Source organism: Mastigoproctus giganteus, chromosome 9 (assembly GCF_048544385.1).
Source record: "Mastigoproctus giganteus isolate SK-2022 chromosome 9, ASM4854438v1, whole genome shotgun sequence".
Taxonomy (NCBI): Eukaryota; Metazoa; Arthropoda; class Arachnida; order Uropygi; family Thelyphonidae; genus Mastigoproctus; species Mastigoproctus giganteus.
In genome coordinates, this window is record NC_143583.1 from 88,087,321 (window position 1) to 88,114,992 (window position 27,672).

The 27,672-nt window shown below is 36.9% G+C and overlaps 1 protein-coding gene across 2 annotated transcripts in view; it reads right to left on the reverse strand.

The window, feature by feature from the left end:
• The window catches only part of E(Pc) (Enhancer of Polycomb), a 378,489-nt gene that overhangs the window by 110,243 nt on the left and 240,574 nt on the right, over positions 1 to 27,672 (reverse strand). For both annotated transcript variants that reach the window (XM_090381895.1, XM_090381894.1), the window contains exons 11-12: positions 12,667 to 12,815; positions 12,387 to 12,515 (exon numbers count right to left, since the gene is read on the reverse strand). In XM_090381895.1, coding sequence (XP_090238021.1) covers positions 12,387 to 12,515; positions 12,667 to 12,815 — 278 coding nt within the window. The remainder of the gene's footprint in view (positions 1 to 12,386; positions 12,516 to 12,666; positions 12,816 to 27,672) is intronic.

Consider the following 27,672-nt stretch of genomic DNA (forward strand, 5'->3'; position numbering starts at 1 on the left):
TGGCAGTCTGATGGACATTATAAAATCCACCAAGTGTGGCTTTAAAAAAGAAGTCCAAGTGGAGTGGTCTGGCAGGGAAGAATCATCACTGCAACACAGAAGTCCAGGTCTTTGTACAATGGCTTCTCACAGTCTAACTATAAGCATTATTATTAGTTGTCATTCCATGATATGTACTCCTGGAGAATTACTCCTTTATTATTTAAAAACACTGATGTCAACCTTCAGCTGACATGTACACCTTTTATACCAACTATGCGATTCTGTTCAAGGTTTACAACAAAATGGATGTAAGATAAACTTTAGTTTAGTAATAGGGAAGAAAAAATCAAATGGTCAAACCAGGTTGCAATCAAATCGGGGTGGGTGGGGGGGAACAAAGATAAGGTAGATTATAAGAAGTCTTTAGCTAAGAGTACAGTGGGGCCTCGACTTACAATGACATCAACATCTGATATTCTCAGGAACCGATATACCTTCCATACGATCTTTTATTTTAAGAAACAATGGTATTTGCAGGTACGATGGCTTTCCAATATAGCTGGAACGATACATGGGTGGAAATTTTTAGACGCGTGGCACGCTGAACATCGCTTGTATGATTGTCCTCAACCAATTGGCATCTTTGTTATTGTTAAATAAACATTCCCATGTGTTACAGTACTTTGGAGAGTTTCTTTATGTTCTGTTTGATGTGCTCATTCAGTGTGTAAGCAGTGTGTTTTTGTTAATCATACGTAATTACAGTAATTTAATTGTGGTTATTTTTGTATTTATTAATTAAATAAATTGAAATCAAGTTAAGAATAAAATTTCTATTAAACTGAAGCAAGAGATGATAAAAAAAAAAAAAAAAAACATGAAGGAGGAGGAAAAATTAGTGCATTAATACGAGCGTATGGTTTTCCTCAATCGACTATTTCTACAATACTTAAACAAAAGGATATTCTAAAGAGTGTTAATGTTAGTGATGATTCCATATTGGTACATAAGGGAAGAGACTTTATTGTGGAAATGGAAAGGCTTTTGTTGATATGGATTAGGGAAAAGTAGATGAAGTGTGACAATTTATCTGTGAACGTGCTAAGCAGATCTATGATGATCTGAAACTTAATGCTCCATTAACCAGTAGTACTGTGCGCTTTGAAGACTTTAAAGCTAGCAGAGGCTGGTTCGAATATCAAAAGTGCTGATAAAAAAGCAGCTGAGGGCTTTAAAATTGAATTCCAAGAGTTTGTTAATCAGGGGGATTATCTTTCCCAACAGGTTTTTAACATTGACAAAACCGGCCTCTTCAGGAAGTGAATGTCCAGGAGAACGTACATCACTAAGGATGGGGTCAGTTTACCTGAGCATAAGCCTAGGAAAGATAGGCTCACTCTCCTCTTGGGTGCCAATGCCTCTGGAGATTTTCAGCTGAAGCCTTTGCTTATGTATCACTCTAACACTTCTAGGGTATTTAAACAACAAAAGATCGGCAGATGCATACTGGGAGTGTTTTGGCGCAGTAACAAGGCAGCCTTGTTACAAGATATGCCTGGGTTACAAGATATGTCTTCAATGAATGGGCACTTGAAGTTTTCTGTCCTTCAGTGAAGAGTTATCTTGAGAAAAATAAGCTTCCTGTGAAGGCATGATCCTGCTGGATAATGCCCCAGGCCGTGATCCCACCCTTGTTTAATCTCGAGGCATATTTTGACTTTATTCAAATCAAATTTTTGTCACTCAGCACCCTTCCTCTTCTTCAACAATGGACCAGCAAGTGAGAGCAAACTTCAATAAAATGTTTGCAAGTTGCTTTGCAGCGACCTCTGGTGAAAATGCTGTTACCCTCAACAATTTTTGGATGTCGAAGTTCAACATCCTGGACTGTGTGAGGCTGATTGTAAGTTCTTGGAATGATATTTCCACCAGGTGCTTAAATTGAGCCTGGAAAAATATCTGGCCTTTAATTATCCATAATGTTGATGGATTTGAAGATAATGGTGCTTTGACAAATGATATTGTCACTCTTGGTAAATCAATGGGTCTGGAAGAATGGGTCTTGACGAAGAGGATGTGGAGGACCTTACTGATCCTCATGGGCATGAGCTAACAACTGAGGAATACAAGAGTTGGAGAAAATTACGGAGAGTGACACTATAGAGGAAGAGAAAGACACCCAAAAAGTGTCAGCTGAAGACTGTCATTTCTTGTTGGGAGCATTTAAGGAAGTGGTAAAAAAACTCCCCAACATTGAAAACACTGAACTCCTGATGTGCAAAATGGAAGACAAGTCATTTCTTACTTCAGGAAGCTACAAAAATGTCATCAAAAACGGTCCACTTTGGATAGTTTCTTTGCCAGTAGCAGCAAAAGACTGAAAAGATGCCTGATATAGTCCCACCACCACCACTATGCCGTCACTGATTTCATCAGCTCACTTGAAGTCTAAGGTAAATGCTAATTTATTGTTTGTTTTTCATGTTAAGATGTTTTATGACTATTTATTAAATAATCTTTATAAAACACTCATTTTTAATGTAAAAATAAAGTATAACACGTAAGAAATACCTATTTTATGTGTTGTTGGGATCGTCTGTCAAGAGTTTGGAATGAATTACAGGAACTCAATGTATTATTGTTTTCAACTTACAATATTTTCAACATACAATGGGTTTTGTGGAATGAATTACCATCGGGTAATGAATTTACCCGATGGTAATGAATTACCATCGGGTAATTCACTGGAATGAATTACCATCGGGTAATTCACTGGAATGAATTACCATCGGGTAATTCATTCCAGTGTTGGGGCCCCACTGTACAAAGAGCAAAGTAGCAAGGAATTCTTTGTATCCACATTGGTCAACTGGATATGAATGATATAATTATTGATGATCCTGTGCAGGTTGCTGACTAACTGAATAAATATTTTGCATCCACATTCAGGCATAAGAAGTTTTTATAGACTGGGTGGGTTAGCAAAACTATCTAATACTGACTGGATGTTAAATGATTTTATAATAAATAGTAGGTAGAGGAACGGAAACTGTGGCAGCTAAAAGTGCACAAAACACCCAGGGCTGAGGGATTCTATTCAATTAAATAAGAAGCTGCAAAAGAGATAGTTAAAACTTCAGCCATAATAATGAGAGCATCCTTCAATTAAGGGGGAGTTCTTGGAGAAGTACAAATTTATCTCGTATACACAAGAATGGAAGTGTCTAATTACAGACCTTCTAACCTTTGGGTTTTTTGTTTGTTATTTGGAGCATTAGCAACTAAGGCCATATTGCTCCGTGAATATGCGGTGGTCATTCCTGACCTTTCCGCATCCTCCGTATTTGGTGGTGACGGGCTCGAACCCTAGTATAATTAAGAAGCGTGTGCTACTCACTGCTGCTTCTTCCCACCTGGCTACGGAGGCGCCTTAATTACAGACCTGTAAGTTTGACTTCTGTATCCAAGAAAATGGAGTCACTTACTAAAGAAGTAATTTAAGATTATCTTGACAGGAGTTGGATCATAAGGCAATCACAGGACGGATTTGATAAAAGGAGATCATGCCTGATCAATCTTATAAGTTAACATGAGTTGTCACAGAGGACCTGAAGGCAAAGAATAATTTTGACCCCATATACTTGGATTTCAGTTTGATGTGGTATCAAATATACAATTGCTGTACAAATTGGAGCAGTGTGACATTAGGGACAATTTACTACTACAGATAAAGAGATGGTTGAGTGGAAGCAGACCGAAAGTGGTTATTAATGGCCATTGCCCCTCATAACCTTAATGTTGAGACCTTTAATGTTTTTAATATTTATTAACAATATCGATGGAATACATAAGGGATTATGTGGGTCAAGTGAACAGCAGAAAGAGTGCAATTTTGATAATGTAGAAATAATGAAGTCGGCTTTGCGATAGTCATAACGGAACAAGAGTTTATTGTAGCATTAAAGGAAATGAAGGGAAATAAATAAAGCAGCAGCTATTGATGGAATTCGAGTGGAGTTTATAAAGTTCTTCGCATGGATTTTCCATGCGAAGAAATGTAAAGATTTTAGAACTATAAATTTGGTACAGAATGTGGAAAAAATGATGCTAAGAATAAATAGAAGGGTGATATGAAAGATAGAAGAAACGTGGAAGAGGGACAGTTTGCTTTCAAGAGGGGAGGGAGAGAGAGAGAGAGCCTGAACAAAGATGTATATGTTTTAGAAATGTGAAGATGGCTTTTGACTGAGTAGACTAGGGGACAGAAAAAAAAAAAGGAGTAACAGTTAGGGCAGGACAAGGTGACACCGAAAGTGCAGAGATAGGAAGAAGTGTGAAATAAGGGTGGGTGTTGTTCAAACTCAACTTTTTAATATACATATAGAAGAAATATGTCAAGATGCACCTGATAAAAGAAATATTGATGAGGGAGGAAAAATATTATTTAGCATTAGTGTGCAGATGATATGGCAATGGTAACAGATTCTGAGGAAGAACCGCAGAAACTTTAACAGGCTATTCCCAGTTAAAACATTGTTAAATTTTATTAAACCAATTTTTGATGTGAAAACATCTTTGGTGGTCCCTACTAAATTTTTTGGACTGAAGTAAAACCAATTGGTATGAAAATGCAAGATGGAAATGATGTCACTGCTGGGTTTAAGGAAAGTTGTGATAGGGTTGTGATGAGAAAAAAACACTGAGAAGACAAGGTTATAAGAGTAGTAAGAGAAATGTATATGAGTTAAATATTGAACTAGGAGAGGAGAGAACAAAACAGAATAGATGAATGAGTATAAGCAGTACTTTTTTTGGGATGGTATGGCGTACCAGCACCTTTATTAACAGTGACTTGTGACATTTGGACGCAGTGCACTTCGAAATTTGTAATATTCCGTAAATTTTTTCACGTTTACCTACTATTCAAATAAGCTTAAAGTTATTTAACTAAATTTGCATTTTTCACTGTCTATTGTTAAGATATTTTCTATATAAAACTTCATAACCATTTTTAGAATTCTAAATTACCCAGTCAGACTTCTGTTTAACAAACTCCTTTTATAGCAATTTTTTTAAAAAATTCCCCTTGGAAATTACATTTAAAATAGTTTCCGTTGAGGGAAGAAAATTTTCATATAACGAACGGCTTAGGAGAGACAACTGGGTATGCACTGTTTGTACTTCTGGCCTTCAGGGAATTTAGGAAATTAGTGCTGCTGCTAAGCAAGAATTGAGACAGCTAAAGGGATTACCATTCTACAACTTGAGGGTACCTGGTAAAACCTATCCGACCACCTGTCCCACATACAGAGAAGTCGCGCTGGTCAACAGTGAGCAGATCAAGGGGTATTCCCAATGGGCTCTGGCCCACCTTCTACTGCAGTGGTGTCCAACCCTTTCCTGTACAGGGGCCACATTCAAAGTTAGATTTCTTTCAGGGGTCACACTCAGTGATTCAAGAAAAATTAGTGTGTTACATTTCCCATATCTTGTAACATATAGTTAGTTGTTTGGTTTTTAGGAGCATTAGCAACTAAGGCCATATTGCTCCGGGATATGCGGTGGTCATTCCCTGACCTTTCCACATCCTCCGTATTTGGTGGTGACGGGCTCGAACCCCGGTCTAATCAAGAAGTGTGTGCTACGCACTGCTGCTCCTTCCCACCTGGCTACGGAGGCGCCTCTTGTAACATATAAAAGGAAGTTCTGTTTTCATGTTACCATTTTTTATTTTCAGGCTATATATAAAAAAAATGCAAATTCCTAATACTTTTATGTGTAACAAATCTATGTCACTAATTTATTTTTTTAGATTTTATTAAAATTATAAAAATATTACTTTCCTTTGTTTTTCAAAAAATACCTTACTTTTGCCTTTAAATGCTCACTGCTTAAGATGAATATAAGGTGAATAAATAAAAATAATGATACACCTAAAATTGAAAATATTTGAAAATTTTATTAAGTACAATACACGATTACATTTACTAAACAAAACATTTAATGAGAAAAATTTTTTGATAATTAGCAAAATTTAAAAAGCTGTATTCACTTTCTGCGCAGGCCATAGGTTGGACACCACTGTGAATCAACTGTAAGTGCCCTGTCCAAGAATTAGGAGAGAGTGATTTACTTTTACCCCGACAAATAATCATCTATTTTGTGGAAATGTGTTATCCACATTTTTCCATAAATTTTCCCTATCTCTGTTTACATGGTCACAGTAGCTGAATATCCAAATGACAAAGACATTTTGGACAGTTGAAAAAAAAAAAAAAGGAAAAGAAAAGAAAAAAATTCAAATTTAAGAACTAGTGACAATATCGATGACAGGAGAAGGAGAATGAGAACGAGGTATTAAACCTTCTAAACATGAAATGTTGGCATTTGGTGAGAATAAAGTTAGAAAATTGTCAATTAGGCTTCAGTTAAATGAAAGAGATACAATTCATGGATTTCGAGAATACCTAATTGAAAAGACGATTTCGGCAAAATTTAAGAGCATTTGATGGGACATATTCAAAGTTAGATTTCTTTTGGGGGCCACAGTGAGCGAATCGAGAAAAATTTGTGTTATATTTTCCATATCCTGTTACATGTAAAAGGAAGTTTCTGTTTTTGAGTTCAGAATCGAAGGGGTATTCCTAATGGGCTCTGGCCCACCTTCTACTAATTGTAGGCCCACCGGTGACACACTTTGATCCAGCAAATATGTCGAATTGTTGCTGCTTCGGAAACGTCATTCGGCAACAGACACAAACAGATGAAAAGAAGTCAGCATAGTGTGTTGGATGAGAACTCAATAAAAATTTGGAATATTCTATAAAAACTTTATTATGAAATTTTTTTTTTTTTACTAATTTTTACTTATTACTTATTTTTCACACATTTTACTTATTTTTTATATACTTGAATAATAAATTTATGCTTAGTAAACTGTGCGTTAATATACTTAATTTGTTGTTCTTATTCCAAAAACATTACTACTAAAGTAACAATATGAGGAAATAATTTTTTAGAGTACTATACTTTTCATGTCCTTTTAATTTTCAAATTTTCCTGATAGCAAAGAATGAGTACCGGCACCTATTTTTTTACAAAAAAAAAAGCACTGAGTATAAGTATTTGGGAAGCCTAATGGTGGAAGAAGCAAAGAGCAGCATAGAAATAAGTATAGCTTTTGAGAAGAAAAGAATATTATGTGGTAGAGTAGACATGGACATTAAGAATAGAAGGTATTAGATGATTGGAAGGTGTTGAGATGTGGGTATGGGAAGGAAGATGGGAAATAAAGAGGTTTTGAGAAGGGATGTTTGACTGAAATAGTGCAGAAAAATTGGACTGCACACACTGCGACGTGAGCGATTGGTGAAGTGAAAAGAGGCTCAGAAGAAGACTGAGGAAAACTACGTTAGATCAACTGGGAGGGGATGATGCGGAGATGAAGAAGAGGACTGAGGATAGGGAATGGAATAGTTGCTGAATGTATAAACAGAACTGCCCTTGGCAGGACACTATAAGTAATAATAATAACAATGATGATATTGCTGTAAACACCAAGTTAAATGTCTGAGCTTACTGATGATACCAAGGTTAATGACATTAATCAGAATATACCACCTGAAGAAAATCTAAATAAACTAGGCAGATGGGCAGAAAAATGGCAATTGAATTTAACATTAATAAATGCAAGGTACTGCATTTGGGTAGAATCAAAGTCAAAATAGTTGATAAAGAAAGAGATCTACAGGTTATTGTACAGTCTGACATAAAATTCTAACAATACAATCTATCTGTTAGAAAAGCTCATGGGATTCTGTCAATAATATACAGATTTGGAAACCTCATTTTAGGAAGGAAATAGATCTTTTTTTTTTTTTTTTTTTGATTTGGTAGTTGTTGGCGCATCGGCTTCTGTGGCCATATTGCACCTCCCAAGGTTTTTTTGCAGTACTTTGATCCAAGCCCGAGGCGGGAATCGAACCCGCGACCTTTGGGTTGCCAGGCAGGTACTTTACCCACTCGGCTAGCCCGGTCGGCGGAAATAGATCTGTTGGAAAGGGCACAGAAAAGGACAACAAAACTAGTTGGGGGTATAACAGGATATTCTCCCTAAGAAAGACTGGGGTTGTGTAAATTGTAGTGTCTGGAAACTAGTAATCTACATGGTGATCTAACTGAATGTATAAGACTTTAAAAAAGGTTAAGTAAACTAAATGTGGATGGCATCTTTACTCTTTATCAGATGACACACACAAGGAGACAAATTTAAATTTAAAAAGACTGATTGCACAACAGATGTGCATAAATCTGCTTCCAACCAGAGAGGAATATATTGTTGGAATAAACTTTAAATTAGTGTTGTAGAAGTTTGTGTCTTTGCATCACAATACTATGAATTCTTTGTTTTTGAAAAGGTGCTTAACAGTTGTCTTTGGGTTTGGTTTTTCAGAATCAATTCCTCAACAAATGCAGTGTTTGGCTCTGTTTTGGACATGTTTAGTGTATGGCTGCAATTTTAATCATGTAGATTAAATCTTCCATTGGGACACAGTCAGCATTACTTCCTAACATATTGCACAGCCATAATACCACTGCCATAAACCTCAACCTGTAGATTTCAGCCATAGAACTGTTTTTCATCCAGAGGAAATCATTAGTACTGTATTTCTTCTTGGATCAGGGTTTCTCGCTGCTTCACAATTTCTTATGTAAAAAAACAAAGACAAACTATCAAATCAACAGAAATGTCTTGCATCATCTCAGTTTACTTCACTAGCAATGTCGGTGCCATGAAAGGAAACTAAAATCTGAATAAGACAAAAAATTACAGCCTAGAGAGCCTTACTATTTGATTATCCCTTGTAATGGTACTAAATCAATTTGATGAATTTGAAGTGCTAGTTAAGTCATTAAAGGCAGACATTGTGGGAATATCAGAGACATAGTGTCATACAGATAAAGGGATTCGGTATTTGAATCTGGTTGGATTGGAATTTTTATGGCACATTAGCAGCAGTGGCTATTATGTGCCAAGACAAAGGTAAAAATAGATTCTGTTAACTTTAAAAGAGGTCCTAGTCAAAAGATTAGGTATAAGTTTAAAAGGGGTACATATTTTAAAAATATAAAGCTTATTTTATATACATGTATATAAATTAATAAGCTGTAAAAAACAAAAACGAGCTGACGCCTTGTCACTGTCACAGTCAGATGGTTAAAAGCGGTAAAGTGCATATTATTAAATCTGAGCACTCGGTTAAAATATGTTTCAGGGATAAAACTGTATCACAGGACTCACACATAGGAGGGTCATCAGCCCTCAGCAAGAAAGAATGTGTCAGATGACTGTGTCCTATGCGGTCCATGTAAAAACAAATTAGTCCTTACGATTCCTGTGCAGACTAGACTGCCACGGTTCAATTACAGGCTTTATCTGATGTAATTTATTGGTAGTCTGTCTATTCCATGAATCTTGCCACTGGGTGTGAATCTTTTTGTGTATTATTTGCCTGTAGTCTGTATAGGGGACTGATAGGCAACAATTATTAGAGGGAATTTCTGATTTGGCTGCAGTGTCAGCTAACACATTTCTAATGTATTAGCAGTGCCCCAGGGTTCAGTGGCGAGCCAATCGTTGCATTGTTGTCTATATTTAGTACTGATATTGATGAAAGACACATCAAGCTTAATATTTAAGTCTGTAGATGAAGCATAGGTTGGCAGGGTGGTTAATCACAGGAATCAGTGTATCTTACTGCAACAAGATCTAGACAAATTTAGGCAGATGGGTGACAAGCGGTAATTGAATTTTAATATTGATATATGCAAGATATTTCATATGGGTAGCAGTAATACAAAGGGTACTAGGAAAGTTCTGCAATACAGCTTTGTTTATTTAATTTTTTCAAAGTAATTTCCTCTACATTCAATACACCTCTCCATCCTCCGAAACCAATCTTTAAACCAGTTCTGCCAAGTTTCACTAGGGAGTAAAGCACACTCGTTGTCCCAAGCCCGTAGAAGGTCCTCATCACTGGAAAACCGCCTCCCTTTTAGCTTCATTTTCACATGCGGGAACAGTGCAAAGTCGCAGGGAGCAAGGTCTGGACTCTAGGGAGGGTGCTCGAGAAGTTTCAGTCCTGTCGTGGTCAAATATTCGGTGCAGGCTTTGGCACGGTGAGCTGGAGCATTATCGTGATGGAGGTACCAGGTGTCCATTCTTGACTTTGGCCACAGGTTCTTCATAGATCCAATGACTTTAGGCAGGCATTGTTCAGTATACCACTTAGCTGTGACTGTCTTCTGCGTGTCCAAAACGACACGTTCCACAATTCCACTCGATTTGAAAAATACAGCTATCATTTTCTTCTTTACAGATCGGGATTTTCTGACAATTACGGGTGTGTCGTCATCATCAAAGACCCAAACTTTGTTTTGAGCCTTGGTCGGCAGATCGTAATAGTACAGCCAAGTCTCGTCACCTGTCACGATGTTGTTCACATACCGAGATTGTCCCTTATCAAACTTTTTTAACATCTCCCGGCACCAAGTCACACGTCGTGTCATCTGCTCTTCAGTCAGTTGATGCGGCACCCAGAGAGAACAAAGTTTCTTCACGTGCAAATGATTTTGCAGAATCGAACGAATTGCTGGTGCATTTAGGCCCAAAGTATCCTCTATCTGTTGGTAGGTCACTCGCCTGTTTTCGTCAAGCATTTTCCTCACAGCAGTAACGTTTTCCTCCGTAACTGACGTTCGTGGCCTTCCCGGCCTCTCAGAATCCTCCAGAGTGAAATTTCCCCTTTGGAATTCTCTATACCACCTGAATATCGTTGTACGATGTGGACAATCATCATCTAGTGCAAGAGTCATTTCTTCTAAGCACTGGTCTATGGTTAAACCACGCACGAAATTATACCGCAAAACTGTCCTTATCTCATTTCGTGACCACGATGCCATCGCAAGCACTTTACACTCTCACTACTAATGAATAACTGAGCCCATCAACTTGGTGCGGCGGCTACTATGCACGTATGAACATGTCTCAACATGCAGCAACAAGCAGCTTCCTGTGATTCATTGTTGCGTCATATTGCAAAACTTTCCTAGTACCCTTTGTACTAGATTAATGTATCAATTGTGCAATAACTAACTCAAGTTAGTAGACTTTGGTCAGTGACAATGTATATTTAGATTTCAGAAAAGCTTTTGATGCTATTGCACATAAAAGACTGCTATACATATCAGAGCAGTGTGGCATTAAGAGCAAGTTACTGATATGGAGAGAGGGATGGTTGAGTGCAAGGAGACAGAGTGGTTATCAACGGGCACTGCTCTTCTTGGACTAATTTTATTAGAGCCGTCCCCCAAGGTTTAGTGCTGCAGCAATTGTTGTTGTCTTTATTTAATAGTGATACTGATGAAAGGCGCATCAGGCTTAATATGTAAGTGTGATGAAACATACATTGGCAGGGTGGTTAATCACAGTAATCAGTGTATTCTACTGCAACAAGATCTAGACAAATTTAGGTAGATGGGCGGAGAAGCAGCAGAATTTTAATATTGACGTATGCAAGATACTTACTTTATATGGATATCAGTAATCTAATCCTAGATTAATGTACCAAACTCAGGTTCGTAGAGAATGAAAAAGACACGGTTGGGCTGTTCAGATATGCAGTTCTCTGACTAAGCTGCCAGAACAGTTCATGGTGTTTTGTTAATGATATATGGGAATTTACAGCAGGGATTAGGAGGTGATTATCTCATTGTATAAGGCAATAGTTAGAACACATATCGATTACTGCACACAGGACTGGAACACTCGTTTTAGGAAGGACGAGGATCTGCTGAATGGGTGAAAAGAAGAGAAACAAGATTAGTGAGGGGAGAGAAAAGTTGCTCATACCAGGAAAGTCTATAGTACTGCAAATGCAGTCTGGAGACTAGGCGCCTGTGTGGAGATCTGTTGAGGTGTTTAAGGCTATTAATGGATTGAGTAACTCGATGCTGATAGAATTCTTCCTTTTGCTCAGACTACACACACATGGAGACATAAATTCAAATTGAGGAAGGGTATATGCAGGACACGCGAGTGGAAATTTGCCTTCAGCTGGTAGATTGTTGGAACAAACTTCCATCTGGTGATGAGGAGATGGGTAGTTTAAAATTCAAGGAAGAACTAGATGAACTGCTTGAGGGGGGAATAGGCAGCTGATGTAGGAAAATTTTTTTTGACAGATGCTGCATAAGTGCTTTCTTGCATCATTTTCCACTACTAATACTAAATAAAATAAAAGGATAATAATAGAAGAAGTTCATTTAAACCCAGAAATACTGTTGTAAGGTACTTATTGCTTCCTATTAAATTTAATTAAAACTTTATATGTAACCATACTTACCATTCATTTTTAATTTCTGTTAAAAACTCATTTGAACACGGTAGGCCATTTGGTAAAGAATGTGAAATAGTGAAGTCGAGATCAGCCCAATAATCGTCCAAAGGAGTCCATGCTCTGTCTAATAATATTCTATACAGACAAAGAAAATGAAGCACATTTAACTATTCTATACAGATAAAGAAAAAAGACAAACAAAACAAAATTAAACTATTGTCTTCTTATTTACATACATTCATAAAGAAAGCATAACTTTTTTATTTTTTGACAGAGTCCTCCTTACCTTCCTCCTCTACCTATCCTCCGCCTTGCAAATCCTATACATTGCCGCCTAGGTATAGAAAGAGACGTTAAACAATATCGATACCTTTGTTCTCCTAGACCACCTTCTTCTGGACTATACCATGGCCAGTTACCTAACCTGTCCAATGGCTAAAATAAAATGAAAAATAAATTAATTATTCAACACACACACACACAGACTTAGCACACAAATATACTAAATTCTAGCAAAATTACAAGTACTGTTGTTTCAGTGGGTGAGGGGGAGTACTGTTGTACTGTGGAGTAATGAAGTACTGTTGTTTCAGTGGGTGAGGGTGAATGGTAATGTAATTATCATTAATGAGGGTGGCCTTATCTAAAATAAAGTTTTTCAATGAAAACTTTCTTTTAGATAAGGCCACCCTCATTAATGGTAATTACAACTTCAACCTTCAGGATAGATTTAGAAATATTTTACTCTTCCTGCAAGATTTAAGATAACTTATTATGCGTGTGGGTCTCACTAGATGCATGACAATGGCATTCCAAACCTGTCACAAATAAATAAACAGCTTTACTACACCACTTTCTTCGAACCCAGTAGTCTGACATGCCTGACATGTGTCACGATACTTCCACAAAACTGACATAGTGGCAGATTATCATAAAGGTTCTTTACTCAATGGTAAAAAACCCAGACAGATATGACAAAAAAGAAAAAAAGAAAAAAAGAGACTCTACTATACCAGTGGTTCCCAAACTACTGAGATCCACAAACCCTTTCAAAAATCAAAAAAAGTTCACGGACCCCTTCAAATATCAAAACGTTTGCAAATGCCTATATATAACATATGCATATGTTATATGCATGTATATACTGTGTGTGTGTGTGTGTGTGTGTGTGTGTGTGTGTGTGTGTGTGTGTGTGTGTGTGTGTGGTCGACCACCGTTTCGTGGACTCCCTGGAAACTGTTCTACAGACCCAAGTTTGGCAAACACTGTACTATACCATTACTCCACCACTATTAAACTTTAATCATCATCATCTATCATCGTTCCACTATTCCACGATTAACCTATGACACCTCCTCACCACGGAATTTTCCCGTACTTATATCGGTCACTGATTTCACTCCAGTTTCCTCCTCTCTTAATGACATTGATCTTTATCATGTCCTCCCACTTCATTCTTGGTCTACACACCTTTGTCGTTCGTCTCTTAATTGTAAATCAAGCATTCTTCTTGGCAAAATCCTCTCGTTCATCCTCTTCACATGTCAAAACCATTTCAAACGGGACCTTTCCATCCTATTCTCTCCCTAATCACATCATTCCTGATTTTGTCGCATCTTGTCTTTCCGGCTATGGCTCCTCACAAATCTCATTTCTGCCCCCTGAATTCTGCTTTCATCCTTTTTCCTCATAGTCCAAGTTTCAAATGCATACATCAGAATTGGTATGTAATAGGTCTGATATATAGCCTTCTTACACTTCAGCGGCATGTTCCTGTTCCAGATCAGATCTCTTGTCTGCCTATAGAAATTTCCGCCTGCTTGCATGTATCATTTTTCTTCATCTTGTCTAACATTTCAGTCTTTGTAATGGTGCTCCCTAGATACTTGAAACTGTTGAAACTTGAAGTTGTTAACCATTTTTAGCTCTTTCCCGACCATTGTAATGTACCAGTCAGGCTCTTTAGAACCATTACTTCACTCTTCTCCTGACTGAAAACCAGTCCAAATTCATTGGCCATACTAGCCCATATATCAACTTGCCGTTGCACTTGTTCCCTGCTATTGAAGTTTAACACCTGTCACCACTACTAGGAACAGTAGTGGCGACGGGTGTTAAACTTCAATATAGGGATAATTACACTACATGTAAATTAATCAATACATCCTGTTAGGAATGGATTATACTCCTAGTTTTTAACCTGGAGGGGGAGGAGTCTCCCTCCTGATCAGTTTCATTCAAAAACTACATTTTAGATGTGATACATCCTTGGTAATACCAAAAATGGAGTAAATCTGATTGGTCACAAAAAATGCGTCACGGAAGTGATTACATCATCCGCCAGAGGCACTTCCCCACACTCCCACCACTAGTCCACGCTGAGCACTCGCTAGTAGTATGATTAGAGCATGTGATGAATTTTTTGTGACTGGTATGATATCTGAGTTCTAGTCAACCGATTTACAAAATTCAAACGCCATTGGTTTGAACTTCATCGAACTGCATTAGAAAAACACAATAAAAAAAACATGCATGTGTGACTTGTATGCATGAAAGATGTTTTATTTTATGTGTACACATCTTTGGCTTGAAAGAAGTTAGTGGAATCCAAGCCAATAGCCTAATTACCCATTTGATTGTAGCCATTTGTTGAATAGTATGATGTCGAAATCCTGCAATTACTACTGACTGATTGCGATGTCACTGTACTCATACTGCCTGCAGTCACTACTGCAGGAAGTATGATTGCAACAATACAAGTACAGGTAGCCCCTGCTTTGAACTGGTCCGATTTGTGCCAATCAATAACCACACCACCATTTTTATTTTTATTTATTTATTTTTGCAATGTTTTTATAAATTGAAAGTTTCAAATCATCAGACAAAATTTATCGGCATCATATTATGCTATGTATCATGCACTGTTCATGTGATTTAGGACAATCTGAGCCAATCGGCACACCTGTATCAGAGACGAAAAAGATTCCTGCCCTCAAGGTAGCCAGCCGTGGATGTGGTGAAGCATTGTTGATTGTTGTTTACGCATGTTGGAAATTAATTACGCTAACATTTTTTATTAATTGTGCTATTAATATATTAAATAATAATAATAGTGGTAGCCGTGTGCAGTTTTTGCCAATCGTGTTATAAAGTTTTTAATTTAACAGAATAAAGAGACACCGTGTCTGGTAAAAGAAGTTCACTGAATCTTAGTGCAATATTTGGAGGATGGAATCTAGTGATGTTATTGTTATTTGGTTTTTAGGAGCATTAGCAACTAAGGCCATATTGCTCCGAGGATATGCAGTGGTCATTCCCTGACCTTTCCGCATCCTCCGTATTTGGTGGTCACGGGCTCAAACTCAGGTCTAATCAAGAAGCGGGTGCTACGAACTACTGCTCCTGCCCACCTGGCTATGGAGGCGTCATGGAATCTGGTGAAAGCTGCCCTAATGTGTGTAGGGCTATGAATATGCCTCCATCGACTATTTCTACAACTATTAAGAATGCTAATAAAATAAAACAATCGATGCAAAGTGGTGGGTAAAAATTTTGGTGCCCAGAACCTAACCCTGTGATTATTTCTGATTGACACCATTATATGAAGGGTTCCTTTTGCGCCTGTCCCCCCCCCCCCAGGAACATAACCCCGACGTAAATAGAGGGCTATTTGTCATATAACTGCACCAATACATTTTTCAAGAATTTCTTTTTTCGTCTCACATTTTCGTTACATTCCATTGTTAAGTGCCACTATAGAGATGTTTTCGTCATTAATTTTTGAAAATAAAACTTGAGTGTTCAACAATGCCGAAGTCAAGTCCAGAGCGTTCTCGAGGGTATTGGAGCAAGAACGAAAGCCACAAAACCTAAGAAAATAAAGACAAAGGTCACAAGTATTGGGTACCTCAATCGATACTGTTTTCCAGAGACATTTAGATATTTTGCAATCACAAGTATATGTCTCTTACTTTAGTTATCATAAATCCATTGTAGGTGCGCCCAAGGATGTTTTACATAAAGCCATCCACCTTGCATGCGCAGCACATGCACCTTTATATGGCAAACATTTTTTTTAAATGAAATTTTTTTATTTGTTTCCTATAACTGAAATACATTTTATTTATTTTGTATATATGTATTATTCATGGTAAAATTGGGTGCCAAGCTCATTTAAATAAATATATTACTATAAAAATTACTTAAAAGTAACTTTTTAATAAAAATCCTCAAAGCATAAAAGGTTTTTAAGTATATGTGAGGAAGAGGGCATGAGGATTTTAAATCAAAGGAGAGCTGCAAGACAAAAAATGTTATGAACCAGTGATCAAAATGGAGTGTGATTAGCTGTTTTCCAGAACCATTTCCACCTAAGACATAATATAATAGTCTGTATATTACTTAAATGCTGTTTGGGCACTAGTAAGATTTGCACAGTAATACTTGCCTGCAGGAAAATTGATAAGATCCATTTTCACGTCACCTCTGCTGTAGCAGTCTCCCAATTTACAAAGAGCATGGTCTTCTGAATAGTTTGTAAATGGGGAATTTTCCTTATATATATATATATATATATATATATATATACAGGTTACCCCCGCTTAACACTGATAATTTGTTTTGTAAAAACAGAGTGCTAAGTGAATCCACGCTAAGCGAGCGCCGCATTCCCATAAGGTAACATATGTATTTGTGAGTTGCGGTCGGTGCCATAGGATATTTCCTAATCAATAATAAACTGTAGTGAAATGATGCAAAAATGTCGGTCAAAATATTTAATATTCAAATATTTGTACATATAAAATATTCTGCATTACATACGTATATAATTATGTCGTAACTACTTATGTATCAAAATTAAACTTAAAATTCCAATTAAAATAATGAATTTAATTGATCTAAATTGATTTAATTTAATTGATGAATTTAATCATGAAAAATGTGTCGATTTTGGGTTGAACTTTGGCCCTCTTCCAAATAAACTAAAAGGGGTATTAATTTTAAATCCCCGCAGTTTAATTACCACCCAACAATAAAATCAACCGATCCTTCACCGATTTGAAACCTGGCATGTTTTTTTATTCTTTCAATATGAAACTTCTTTTAGGCATTAGTTTCCACAAAAGTCCTGCTTCATCTATGTTAAAACTTGTTGAGAAGTACAGATTAACACATAATATCCCTCTTCAATAATTTTAACAAGTTTTTTTTGAAAGTTTCGGCTCCTTCTGCACTTGTGGCTTCTCCCTGGATTTTAAATCTATTCAACCAGCCCTTACTAGTTTTAAATGGTTCCACATTTTTTTTTTTTTTAGGTGAGTTTTCTTCAGATCATCATATTGGCTAATCTCTTTCTCTTTTTTTTTTTTAATAATATTTAACTTAACTGAATTCTGCATTGGATATTATCTTCAATAAAATTAGTTAGTCTTTCCATTTCAATCCTAATAGCCGCCCTAGCCCTAGTTGCTTGCAGTGGAACAGCTATCTTTCCCACTGCTAAAATTAATTCTTTATTTTTTTTTATAATTGTTCTTACAGTTAAACTTGCAAGTCCTAAATTATGGCACACATCCGCTTGTCTTTGACTGGAATCAAATCGCTTCAAAACATCTAATTTGATTTTCAAATTCAGTCTTTTTCTTACATTTATAGTCTTCGTACTGTGCCCAGACGTCGTTGCTTTTTCATTCTTATCGGCCATTATTAACTCTTCGAAAATGTAAGTGCGTTGGTTGCATTAAAATAAAATAAATTTTCTGTTTATGCTCCGGGACGACCAAATGGTCAGAGGAGTTCGCATGATAGATTGAATACAAGAAACAGCACCGTATTCAGCAGTCACAGGCTTGAACCCCGGTCATTCAAGGCACGTGTACTTATGCACCCGCATGCCTGACCACTAGGCTACGGCAGCCTAATTATGATACAATGTTCAAGTAAACTGTCCGTTTCACACAATGTCTAATACGGTACTGAGTGATGACTAGACTTCGGATAAATGCATATAACACAAATATTACAAGCAATATACTTGTAATAATTTTTTAAAATGTTGATCTCGGAACTACATAACAAGTCACAGTACTGCAATTAAATTAGCGTGTGAGAAAATTTCACTGAACTTGGGAAAATTTCTCAAGTCGGCGTGGGAAACGTTTTAATCTTGTTTTGCTATTCATTTTCAAGCTATCGACTCCATCAAATGAAATGATTTTGTTAATTAAATATGCCAAAAATGCAATCTGTAAAAGAGCGTTATAGTGATCTGTGAAGCTTTATAGTTGGATACGGGTTATAATATAAGAACAGCGTTATAGCGAATCAGCGTAAAGCGAACCACGTTATAACGGGGGCCTGCTGTGTGTATATATATAGTGATTTGGTACATGATCAGGAGTAATCCCCTGATGAAATGCCTGATCTATGTACCAACTTTTTTTAGTTTGCATCAATTTTCCCCCCCCCTTATTTACTGTCTTCCTACCCAATAGTTTTTTTTTTTTTTGATTTGGTAGTTGTTGGCGCATCGGCTTCTGTGGCCATATTGCACCTCCCAAGGTTTTTGCAGTACTTTGATCCAAGCCCGAGGCGGGAATCAAACCCGCGACCTTTGGGTTGCCGGGCAGGTACTTTACCCACTCGGCTAGCCCGGTCGGCCTACCCAATAGTGTTTAATACTTATATATATATAAGTTAATACTATATAAGTACTATATTAATACTTAATATTATACATAGTTAATACTACTGACAGATGCACCTAAAAGTGCAAAGCAACATTAAAGGGTGCAAGAGTATATATAAGTTTGTGTTAATATATTGAATAAAGTATGCATAAATACATGTGAAAGTTACACAAAGTGCCAGTAATTAGAAGGGTGAGGAAAGTAGAAAAAGAAGTGTAGTAGATTTGTGAAAGGTGAAAGAATGTTAATATCCTAAAGGTCATAAAAAATAAAAAGCAAATAAAATGATAGTGTTATAGCTGTCATCAGATATGGGAGGAAAACATATTTAGAAAATTGTTGAATACAGGTAAGGCAAATATGCTTAATCCGATCTCAGCTGAAATAAATAAATATTGATACACGATCAGGTATTTCATAAATATGGTAAATATAAATATGTAGAATTAAGTGTAGGATTTAATTATGTATAGATAAGATTTAAATGATTCAATAAATAAATTTGGAACAAGCACATGGTATAGGGTGAGGTATTAAATTGAGGATGGGGCAGGGGAAAAGGAGTATTTTAAATAAATAAAGACAAAAAATAGCTATAGAAGTAGGATAGTAGGAACGTTCATATCACCCTCGTGTACACTAATAGTTTTACAAATGGGAAGTACAGTAGAAATAGACAGCAGAAAAATAAAAAGCAATGAAAAAGTTATTAAATAACACTAAGCTTGCTGGGGTTGTGAAACCCAACCTTATAGTAAGGGCTCTGGCATTTTGTAAGCGCTAGTATAAAAGGGAGCTAATACTAAATTCATGTATTGAAATTTTTTTTTTTTTTTTTATGAGAACCCCAAACACGAGAGGTATTAGAACCTACAGTACTTAGTACCGTGCTTGGGTTGGAGGTTGAGAAGACGAAAGAAGATATTTGTTGATATTGGACTTGAACTTCTGTAGGTTGTAATTTTCAGGAAATACGTATGAAGGAAGGTTGTTCCAGAAAACGGCAGTTGAATGAATAAATGAGGAAGATGAAAAGTTGGTTCTGTGGGTTTGAAGTTGGACAGTAAATGGATGATGGCTGGTGGCAGCACGTGTTCGGACTGTTTTGAAAGAGAGAGCAAGAATTATAGAAGCCAATTCAGAAGAACAGTGCCCATGGAAGTATCTGTAGAAGAGGCATGCAGCAGAAACAGTGCGTCTATGAGAAAGCGAGTGGAGAGAGACTCAGTTAGAGATGAATCATTAATTAACCTAACTGCCCTCTTCTGAATGGAATCAAGAAGCCTGAGAGAGGTTTTGGGGGCACCACCCCAGATGTGGGAACAATATTCCATGGCAGGGCAGATTTGCGATTTATACAGAGTGAGCAGCTGTTTGGAAGAAAAGTAACGCCGAGAGCGAAAGAGAAAACCAAGTTTTTTAGATACAGAGGAAGCAATATTTGTAATGTGCTTGTGCCAAGAGAGATTAGAAGTCAGGGTAATTCCCAAAAGAGATATATCATTTTGCCTAGAAATCGGAGTGTCACTAAAGATAAGCATAGGAGCAGAAGAATCCTTTTTGCGAGATATAAGACATGATTGAGTTTTAGAAGGGTTGAAATCAACTAAGTTGTCTTTGCCCCACTGGAGAATTACCTGAAGATCAGCATTTAAGGAATTGGCAGCAGATTTTCGAGAACTTGAAGCTGATTGAGCTGGACAAGGGTTCTCAAAATGGAAAGTTGAATGCAATGTGCTATCATCGGCAAAACTATGGATAGGATTTCCAGTCAATGGAAGAAGGTCATTGATATACAAGAGGAAAGAGTGGGGGAAAGAACTGAACCTTGGGGGACACCGGCATTAGTGGAGAAGTTAGAAGACAGAGAGCCATCTACCATCACCCTCGACTGCCAATCGTCATTTTGGTATTCGTTTCCAAGAGCTACTCAAAGAACTTAATATCAAGGTAGACAAGGTTGCCCAAACATTAAAGCAACCCTTTCCACCCTGGCATGCGACTTGTCGCTTAGAAACTGGGGAAAGTCGGACACTCCATCATGTGTCTACCTGCAGCTTCATTCAGCACACCGAACTGAATATTCTGACTTCGCGCCAGTCTACACAGACGGTTCAAAGTCGGAATCATATGTGGGATCTGCTGCTGTCTTTACAGACAGCACTATATCAGAGCAGATTCCCTCTGAATGCAGCATATTTACTGCAGAGCTGCACGCTGTAGAGTTAGCCTTGGATCATATTAGTAAATGCCAATACCAACGGTTCATTTTATATTCTGACTCTCTTAGCATGTTACAGGCTTTAATATCTGTGAGATATAATCCTCATCCAGTTCTGTCTAGCATTCAGCAGAAGATTCACGTTCTCCGTGAACGCAAATATGACATCCGCTTCTGCTGGATTCCCAGCCACATTGGGATTAGGAGAAATGATTTGGCTGACGCCGCAGCCAAATCAGCAATTCCCAATAATAACCGCTGCCTGTTAGTCCCCTATACAGACTACAGGCAAATAGTACATCAAAAGATACATTCCCAATGGCAGGATTCGTGGAATAGACAGACTGCGAATAAATTATATCGTATAAAGCCTGTAATTGAACAGTGGCAGTCTAGTCTGCGCAGGAATCGTAAGGAGGAAGTTGTTCTTGCCCGGACCCGCATAGGACACAGTCATTTAACTCATTCGTTTTTGCTGAGGGCTGATGACCCTCCTATGTGTGTGTCCTGTGGCACAATTTTAACGATTAGACACCTTTTAATTGACTGTCCAGATTTTAGCAATATCCGTCTTACCGCTTTTAACCATCTGACTGAGCCGTATACACTCAGTCAGATTTTATCTGACAATGACGTGTCTGCTGTTTTTATCTATTTTAAATTAATAAAAGTTTTTAATTGTATTTAATTTATGCTACTGTTACGTTTTTATTGATTTATTTTTTATATCTTTGTTATTATATATCTGGACATGGTGGCCTTACTAATTAGGTCACCGAGAATTTAGAAAAAAAAAAAAAAATTTTTAAATATTACCTAGTCTTGGCGCATTATAGCCGTAGTTGCTAATGCGCCAAAAAATCCAAACAAACAAACAAACCATCACCCTCAGTGAGCGATCAGAGAGAAAACTGGATAACCAATTACTAAAAACAGTTGGCAAACCATAAGATGGAAGCTTGTTTAGAAGACCTTTATGCCAAACACGATCAAAAGCCTTTGAGATGTCAAGAGCAACTACTTGTGTTTCACCGAACCTTTCCATTGAATTAGTCCATAAATGGGTAACATAAGCCAGAATATCACCAGTGGATCGACACTGACGGAATCCATACTGGCGATCGTTGATCAGATGGAAGGTTTCTAGGTAGTTTAAGAGTTGGCGGTTAATTGATTTCTCCATTACTTTAGAAAGAGTAGAAGTAATTGCAATGGGACGATAATTGGATGGGAGGGATTTGTCACCCTTTTTAGGAACTGGCTGGATATGAGCAAATTTCCAAGCAGAAGGAAAAACACCTTTGGAATAAGAAAGTGAAAAAAGGCGGCAAAGAATAGGAGTAAGTTCAGGAGCACAGGTTTTGAGAACAAGTGGAGAAATACCATCAGGACCTGGAGCTTTCTTAGCATCAAGATTCATCAAAATCCTTCTGATATCCTTTTGACGGAAGACCACAGGAGGCATTGAATGGAGGGTGTTAGGAATGGTGGGAGGTGTTTTACCAAGATCATTAATACATGAGCTGGAAGAAAAATGGGATGCTAGCAGGTCAGCTTTATCCTTAGCTGAAGTGACAACAGAACCATCTGGTTTGGACTGAGGTGGGAGCAGAGACGGGCAAAAGTTGCGGCCAATAGCTTTGGCAAGAGACCAGAATGTTCGGCTACTATTAGGGCAAGAAGCAAGTTTTCTACTCTTAGCCTGTTCAAACTCTAGTTTGGACTGATTAATAACTGCTTTACAATTGTTGCGAGCTTTGGTGTAGGCAGAAAATGAAACTGAAGAATTAGCAAGAAGCCAATTACGATATGCAACATTCTTCTCTTGGACAGGCTTAGCACATTTATTGGAAAACCAAGGTTTAGATAAAGGACGAGATTTTAAAGTGGAGTGTGGGATAAAGGATTCCATTCCTGCAAGAATAATTTCACTGACACGATCTGAGCAAACGTTGACATCAGAAGTTTTGAAACAGTAATCAGACCAAGAAAAAGAAGTCTCACAGGTCATCCCATTTTGCATTCTTGTAATGCCAAACAATACGAGGTTGGGAATAGCCATGAGATAAAGGTTCCATTGGAGAAGAGACAATCACCAAGTTGTGATCTGAAGTGCCTAAAGGACCTCTCACTTCAACCTTGTACTTAGAAGGGTTGTTTGTGAGAAAAAGATCAAGCATATTGGCTGTATGATTAGGATTGTCCGGTATTCTTGTAGGTAAATGAACAATCTGTGCTAGGTCATTAGTAATTGCAAAAGCCTAGCATCTCGACCTGCTGGGTCGGTGTGACTAGAAAACGGAAGCCAGCTGGAGTTGTGAACGTTAAAATCACCAAGGAAAATTACCTCACTGTTAGGAAAGTTGGACTGGAGAAAGTCAAGTTGCAAAGGGAGGAAGTCAAAGAGCTCCAAGTGATTAGTGGAGTTGGGAGAACGGTAGAGACAACAGATGAATTTTAAACCATGAGGTAGAGAGATTTTAAGCCAGAGAAGATCAAAGAGAGGAGATTCCAAATTGCTAAGTCTCTGACAGAGAATATCAGAACTGACATATGCCACCTTTGAGGTGAAAGGAATCATACAGCAAATAATTTGGACATCTGAGATGAGCAGTAGTTGAATCAACTGATAACTGAGATTCAGTCAGAAAAAGTACATGGGGTTTGGAAGACTGCAAGTGGAAATGGATATCGTTGAGATTGGAATTGAGACCACGTATATTTGTGAAATGAATTAGGAAGTCCTTGGGAGGTTTAGATCTTTTCGCAGATAAGCTTGCTCTATTATTTTGACAATTCATGGTATATTCAATAGTAAGAAAAAGTGGGTGGGACATGCTGTATGAAGTAATGAAATTTTTGGATATGGCGTACATGTGGTAAGAATATACCCAGATGACATAACGTGGCCTCGACAATGCTCCCCGCATACACACTACTCGGACTCCCTCCAGTCACTATCTGGCAGAGTAGAGGTAGCAAGATTATACACTAGCTGATCCGGAAGCCTCCTAGAGAGTTACCAATAGGTTTGGTCCGGTGTACTATCTAGCGGCCGGCCTGCGAACGCCGTTTTACAGCTGTACCCTCGAAATGTAAGGAATATTGGATCTCGCCACGACATTCATCATAACCTCAAAAATCATCAATCATACTGCATGACGGAAGAGATAGGGAAGGGTTGGCCGGAACTTAGCTCTAGAGACTAAACATGGGTTCCACCACTTCAAGCCTCCAATAAGGCTTGAAGTGGTGGAATGAAAAATGAAATGAAAAATGTGTGTCGAAATATGCCGAGAAATGAATCTAAAAAGGAACTGAAAGTATAATAAGAAAGTGAAAGTGAACAATACCTGGGGTATTTCAAGAAATGTGTAACAGAAATAAGGTGGCGAGAAAAAATACAGTAAACTCCCGCTATTCGCGGGGGTTACGTTCCTGAGAAATGCTACGAATACTGAGTTATGGCTCCCATAGTAATAAAGGGGTTCCATTCCAAAGTATGAAATATATAAGAAAACCTAGTCTAAAATTTTGTCTATGTAAGTATTATATGTACCTTCATAATATGACTATGTACATAGTGAAATGCAAGCATAAGGCATCGAAATGAAAATAAGAAACAATTTAATATTAAATGTAATATTTATTAGAAATTTCAAACAAATCTTTCAATCCAGCACCTTTGCTATAGCTAAAAAACTTATCCCGCCAGTGCTATCACCAGTTTCGCTAAAGTGTTGATAAAGATGTTTTGCCTTTTCACGAATGATGAGTGAACTTAAAGGAATTTTATTTTGAGTTCGGTCTTCTATCCACAGATTTAAAGCCTTTTCCATTTTTTCTAATTTAACATCACGAGTTATAGAGCAAATTTTTGAAGCAATTAGCGTGTTTTTACGGACACTACGGTGGATTTTTTCTTCCAATTTCTTTATTGATCGTACTGTTGACTCATTGATTTTGTGTTTTGCCACTGACGAGACACTTTCACTATTAGAAATTTTGTCCAATAACTGAATTTTACTTTTCACAATTCCCTTGTTATTCGTAGCCATATTTTTGTAGGGGTTAGTAAAGAATTTGTCCACAATAAAGTAACTTTCTACCGTTAATACACTCAAAAAAGTCTGTTTACACTAACACACTGCAAAACGGTAATTGTAAGCTATCAATTTATAAACTGATAAATTTATTCAATTTAAAAGCATATAAATTAAAAGCAAATGACAAAACCTTCCATGACAAGCGCATAGCACATACTGAAAAGGATTAGCAAGAAACATCCACGCTCGTGATTTTGTCACCCCCCTCCCCACACTGAGCACTGTTTTGACCGGGAAAGATGATTTTAGCCACACCCATGTTTTTTTATGGTGGAAAATGTTCACAGCGATTTAAAAATTCACATTTTTTTAGGTTTCATTTTATATTAAATCAGCAACTGCGAATACAGATACCGCGAGTACCGGGGGTTTACTGTATATATGTAGCAGAAGGAAAAAGGCGGGAAGATAAAGCGCACATATTCAGTAGAGTAGATGAATGCACACAAACTTCTACCACATTAGCAATATATCTACACGATAAAGCAATTTATAACAGCATAGCGGACTTAATAGTAAGCTGCAGAGAAATGCAGCTTACTGCATTTCTCTGCAGGAAACAGTGGGAAAATAGTGACCTCTATTGTCATATTTAGGATACAAATGTATGGAGATAATTTAAAATTAGCATGAGAAAAAGAAATGCGGTTTGAATAGTATGATTTTATCGTGATAAAGTCATACAAAATTATAAAAATAAACACATTACCGTTAATAGATATATAGAGTGTTGTACAATACATTGGCGAAAAACAAATACGCGTTAGACCAAATGATGAGACTACGTTATATTAAGCTGAATAGTCTCATATAAGGGAATGACTGTAAACGTATCACAGTATAGAAAACAAGAATCATCAAATGTTTTGAGATATAAATAGATTAATAATTATATCTCTATACACCAATTTATAAGGAATCCAATTTCGCAAGAAAATACATCCAAGGAAAAAGAACTAATTTAAATCCCTAGATATAAGTAACATGGTGACTTAAGATCCAAAGGTGGTGTAGTTAAGGATCCAATTATAAAAGAACAGGAAATACGTCTGTTTATTTAAATATTACTGCTTATTATTATAAATATTATTTAAATCTTATCTGAATAAGAAACATACTGATCTCCCATGCTACTGCATAACCCTATTTATGCCCCATATATTGATCAATATCATGGGCATATTATTACAGACAATCTTAACATCATTAAGAACCATGACCTAAAAACTGCTATGAGCAAAGGTTTTAAATACAGATCTATAAATAATATATCTTAATAATATCAACAAAGCATTATATTTAAATCTAATACATTTTGCTAACAAACTTGCTTCAAAATACAACATTCCACAAGAAACATACCAAAATTGGATCACCATCATATATCATGACATAGTAAAAGATATATCTAATGCCTACAAGCTGTACAATAACTTTTATACACCCTACTACAACTTTAAAAAACATATAATAGAATCACAAGACAATTTTATTATCACTGCAGTAGATAAAGCTTCAAACAACTTTAATCAACTTAACAATGAAATAGAAAATAGTTCCACTTTCATTCCCCGCCTTCTTAATCCTTCTGCCACAGTTAAAAAGCTAATTGCTTTACATAAAAAACTACATACTAAAGTACAGAACTCAACCCTACCATTTTTCTATATGATTGTTAAATTCCATAAACAACCTGTAGGTTTCAAATTCATTACCAGCTCTAAAAACAGTGGCTGCTACCTTCCAGGCAAACATTTTTTCAAAATACTAAACACTATTTTTTAATATCACATCTACTTGGGTAATAAATAATAAATTAGCTGTCATCAACACCTTCAAATCTAATATTACCATAACGAACATAGAAACATTTGATTTCACCAACCATTTTACCTTCATACCACATAATTTACTGATATATGTGCTAAAACTACTTTATCACAGATACAAAGATAAATTAAAACATAAATGAAAATACATGTCACAACTATGTAAACCTCTGTTTACTCAATAACTATATCTTTGATGGCAAACTTACCTATAAACCTATGGTTCCCAAATATCCAGCTTAGTATCCAATTTCTGGCATTATTAAGAACTATACACCATAATTAATCCTAATTATAACCTGTTAGCCTTCAGATATGTAGATGACATCCTAGTCTTAAATACTAACTTTGAACCTATAGCCAAAGCTATTTACCCTAGTGAACTTAAACTAAATAAAGAAAACTCCACTAATCACACAGCCAACTTCCTTGACCTCAATATTACTC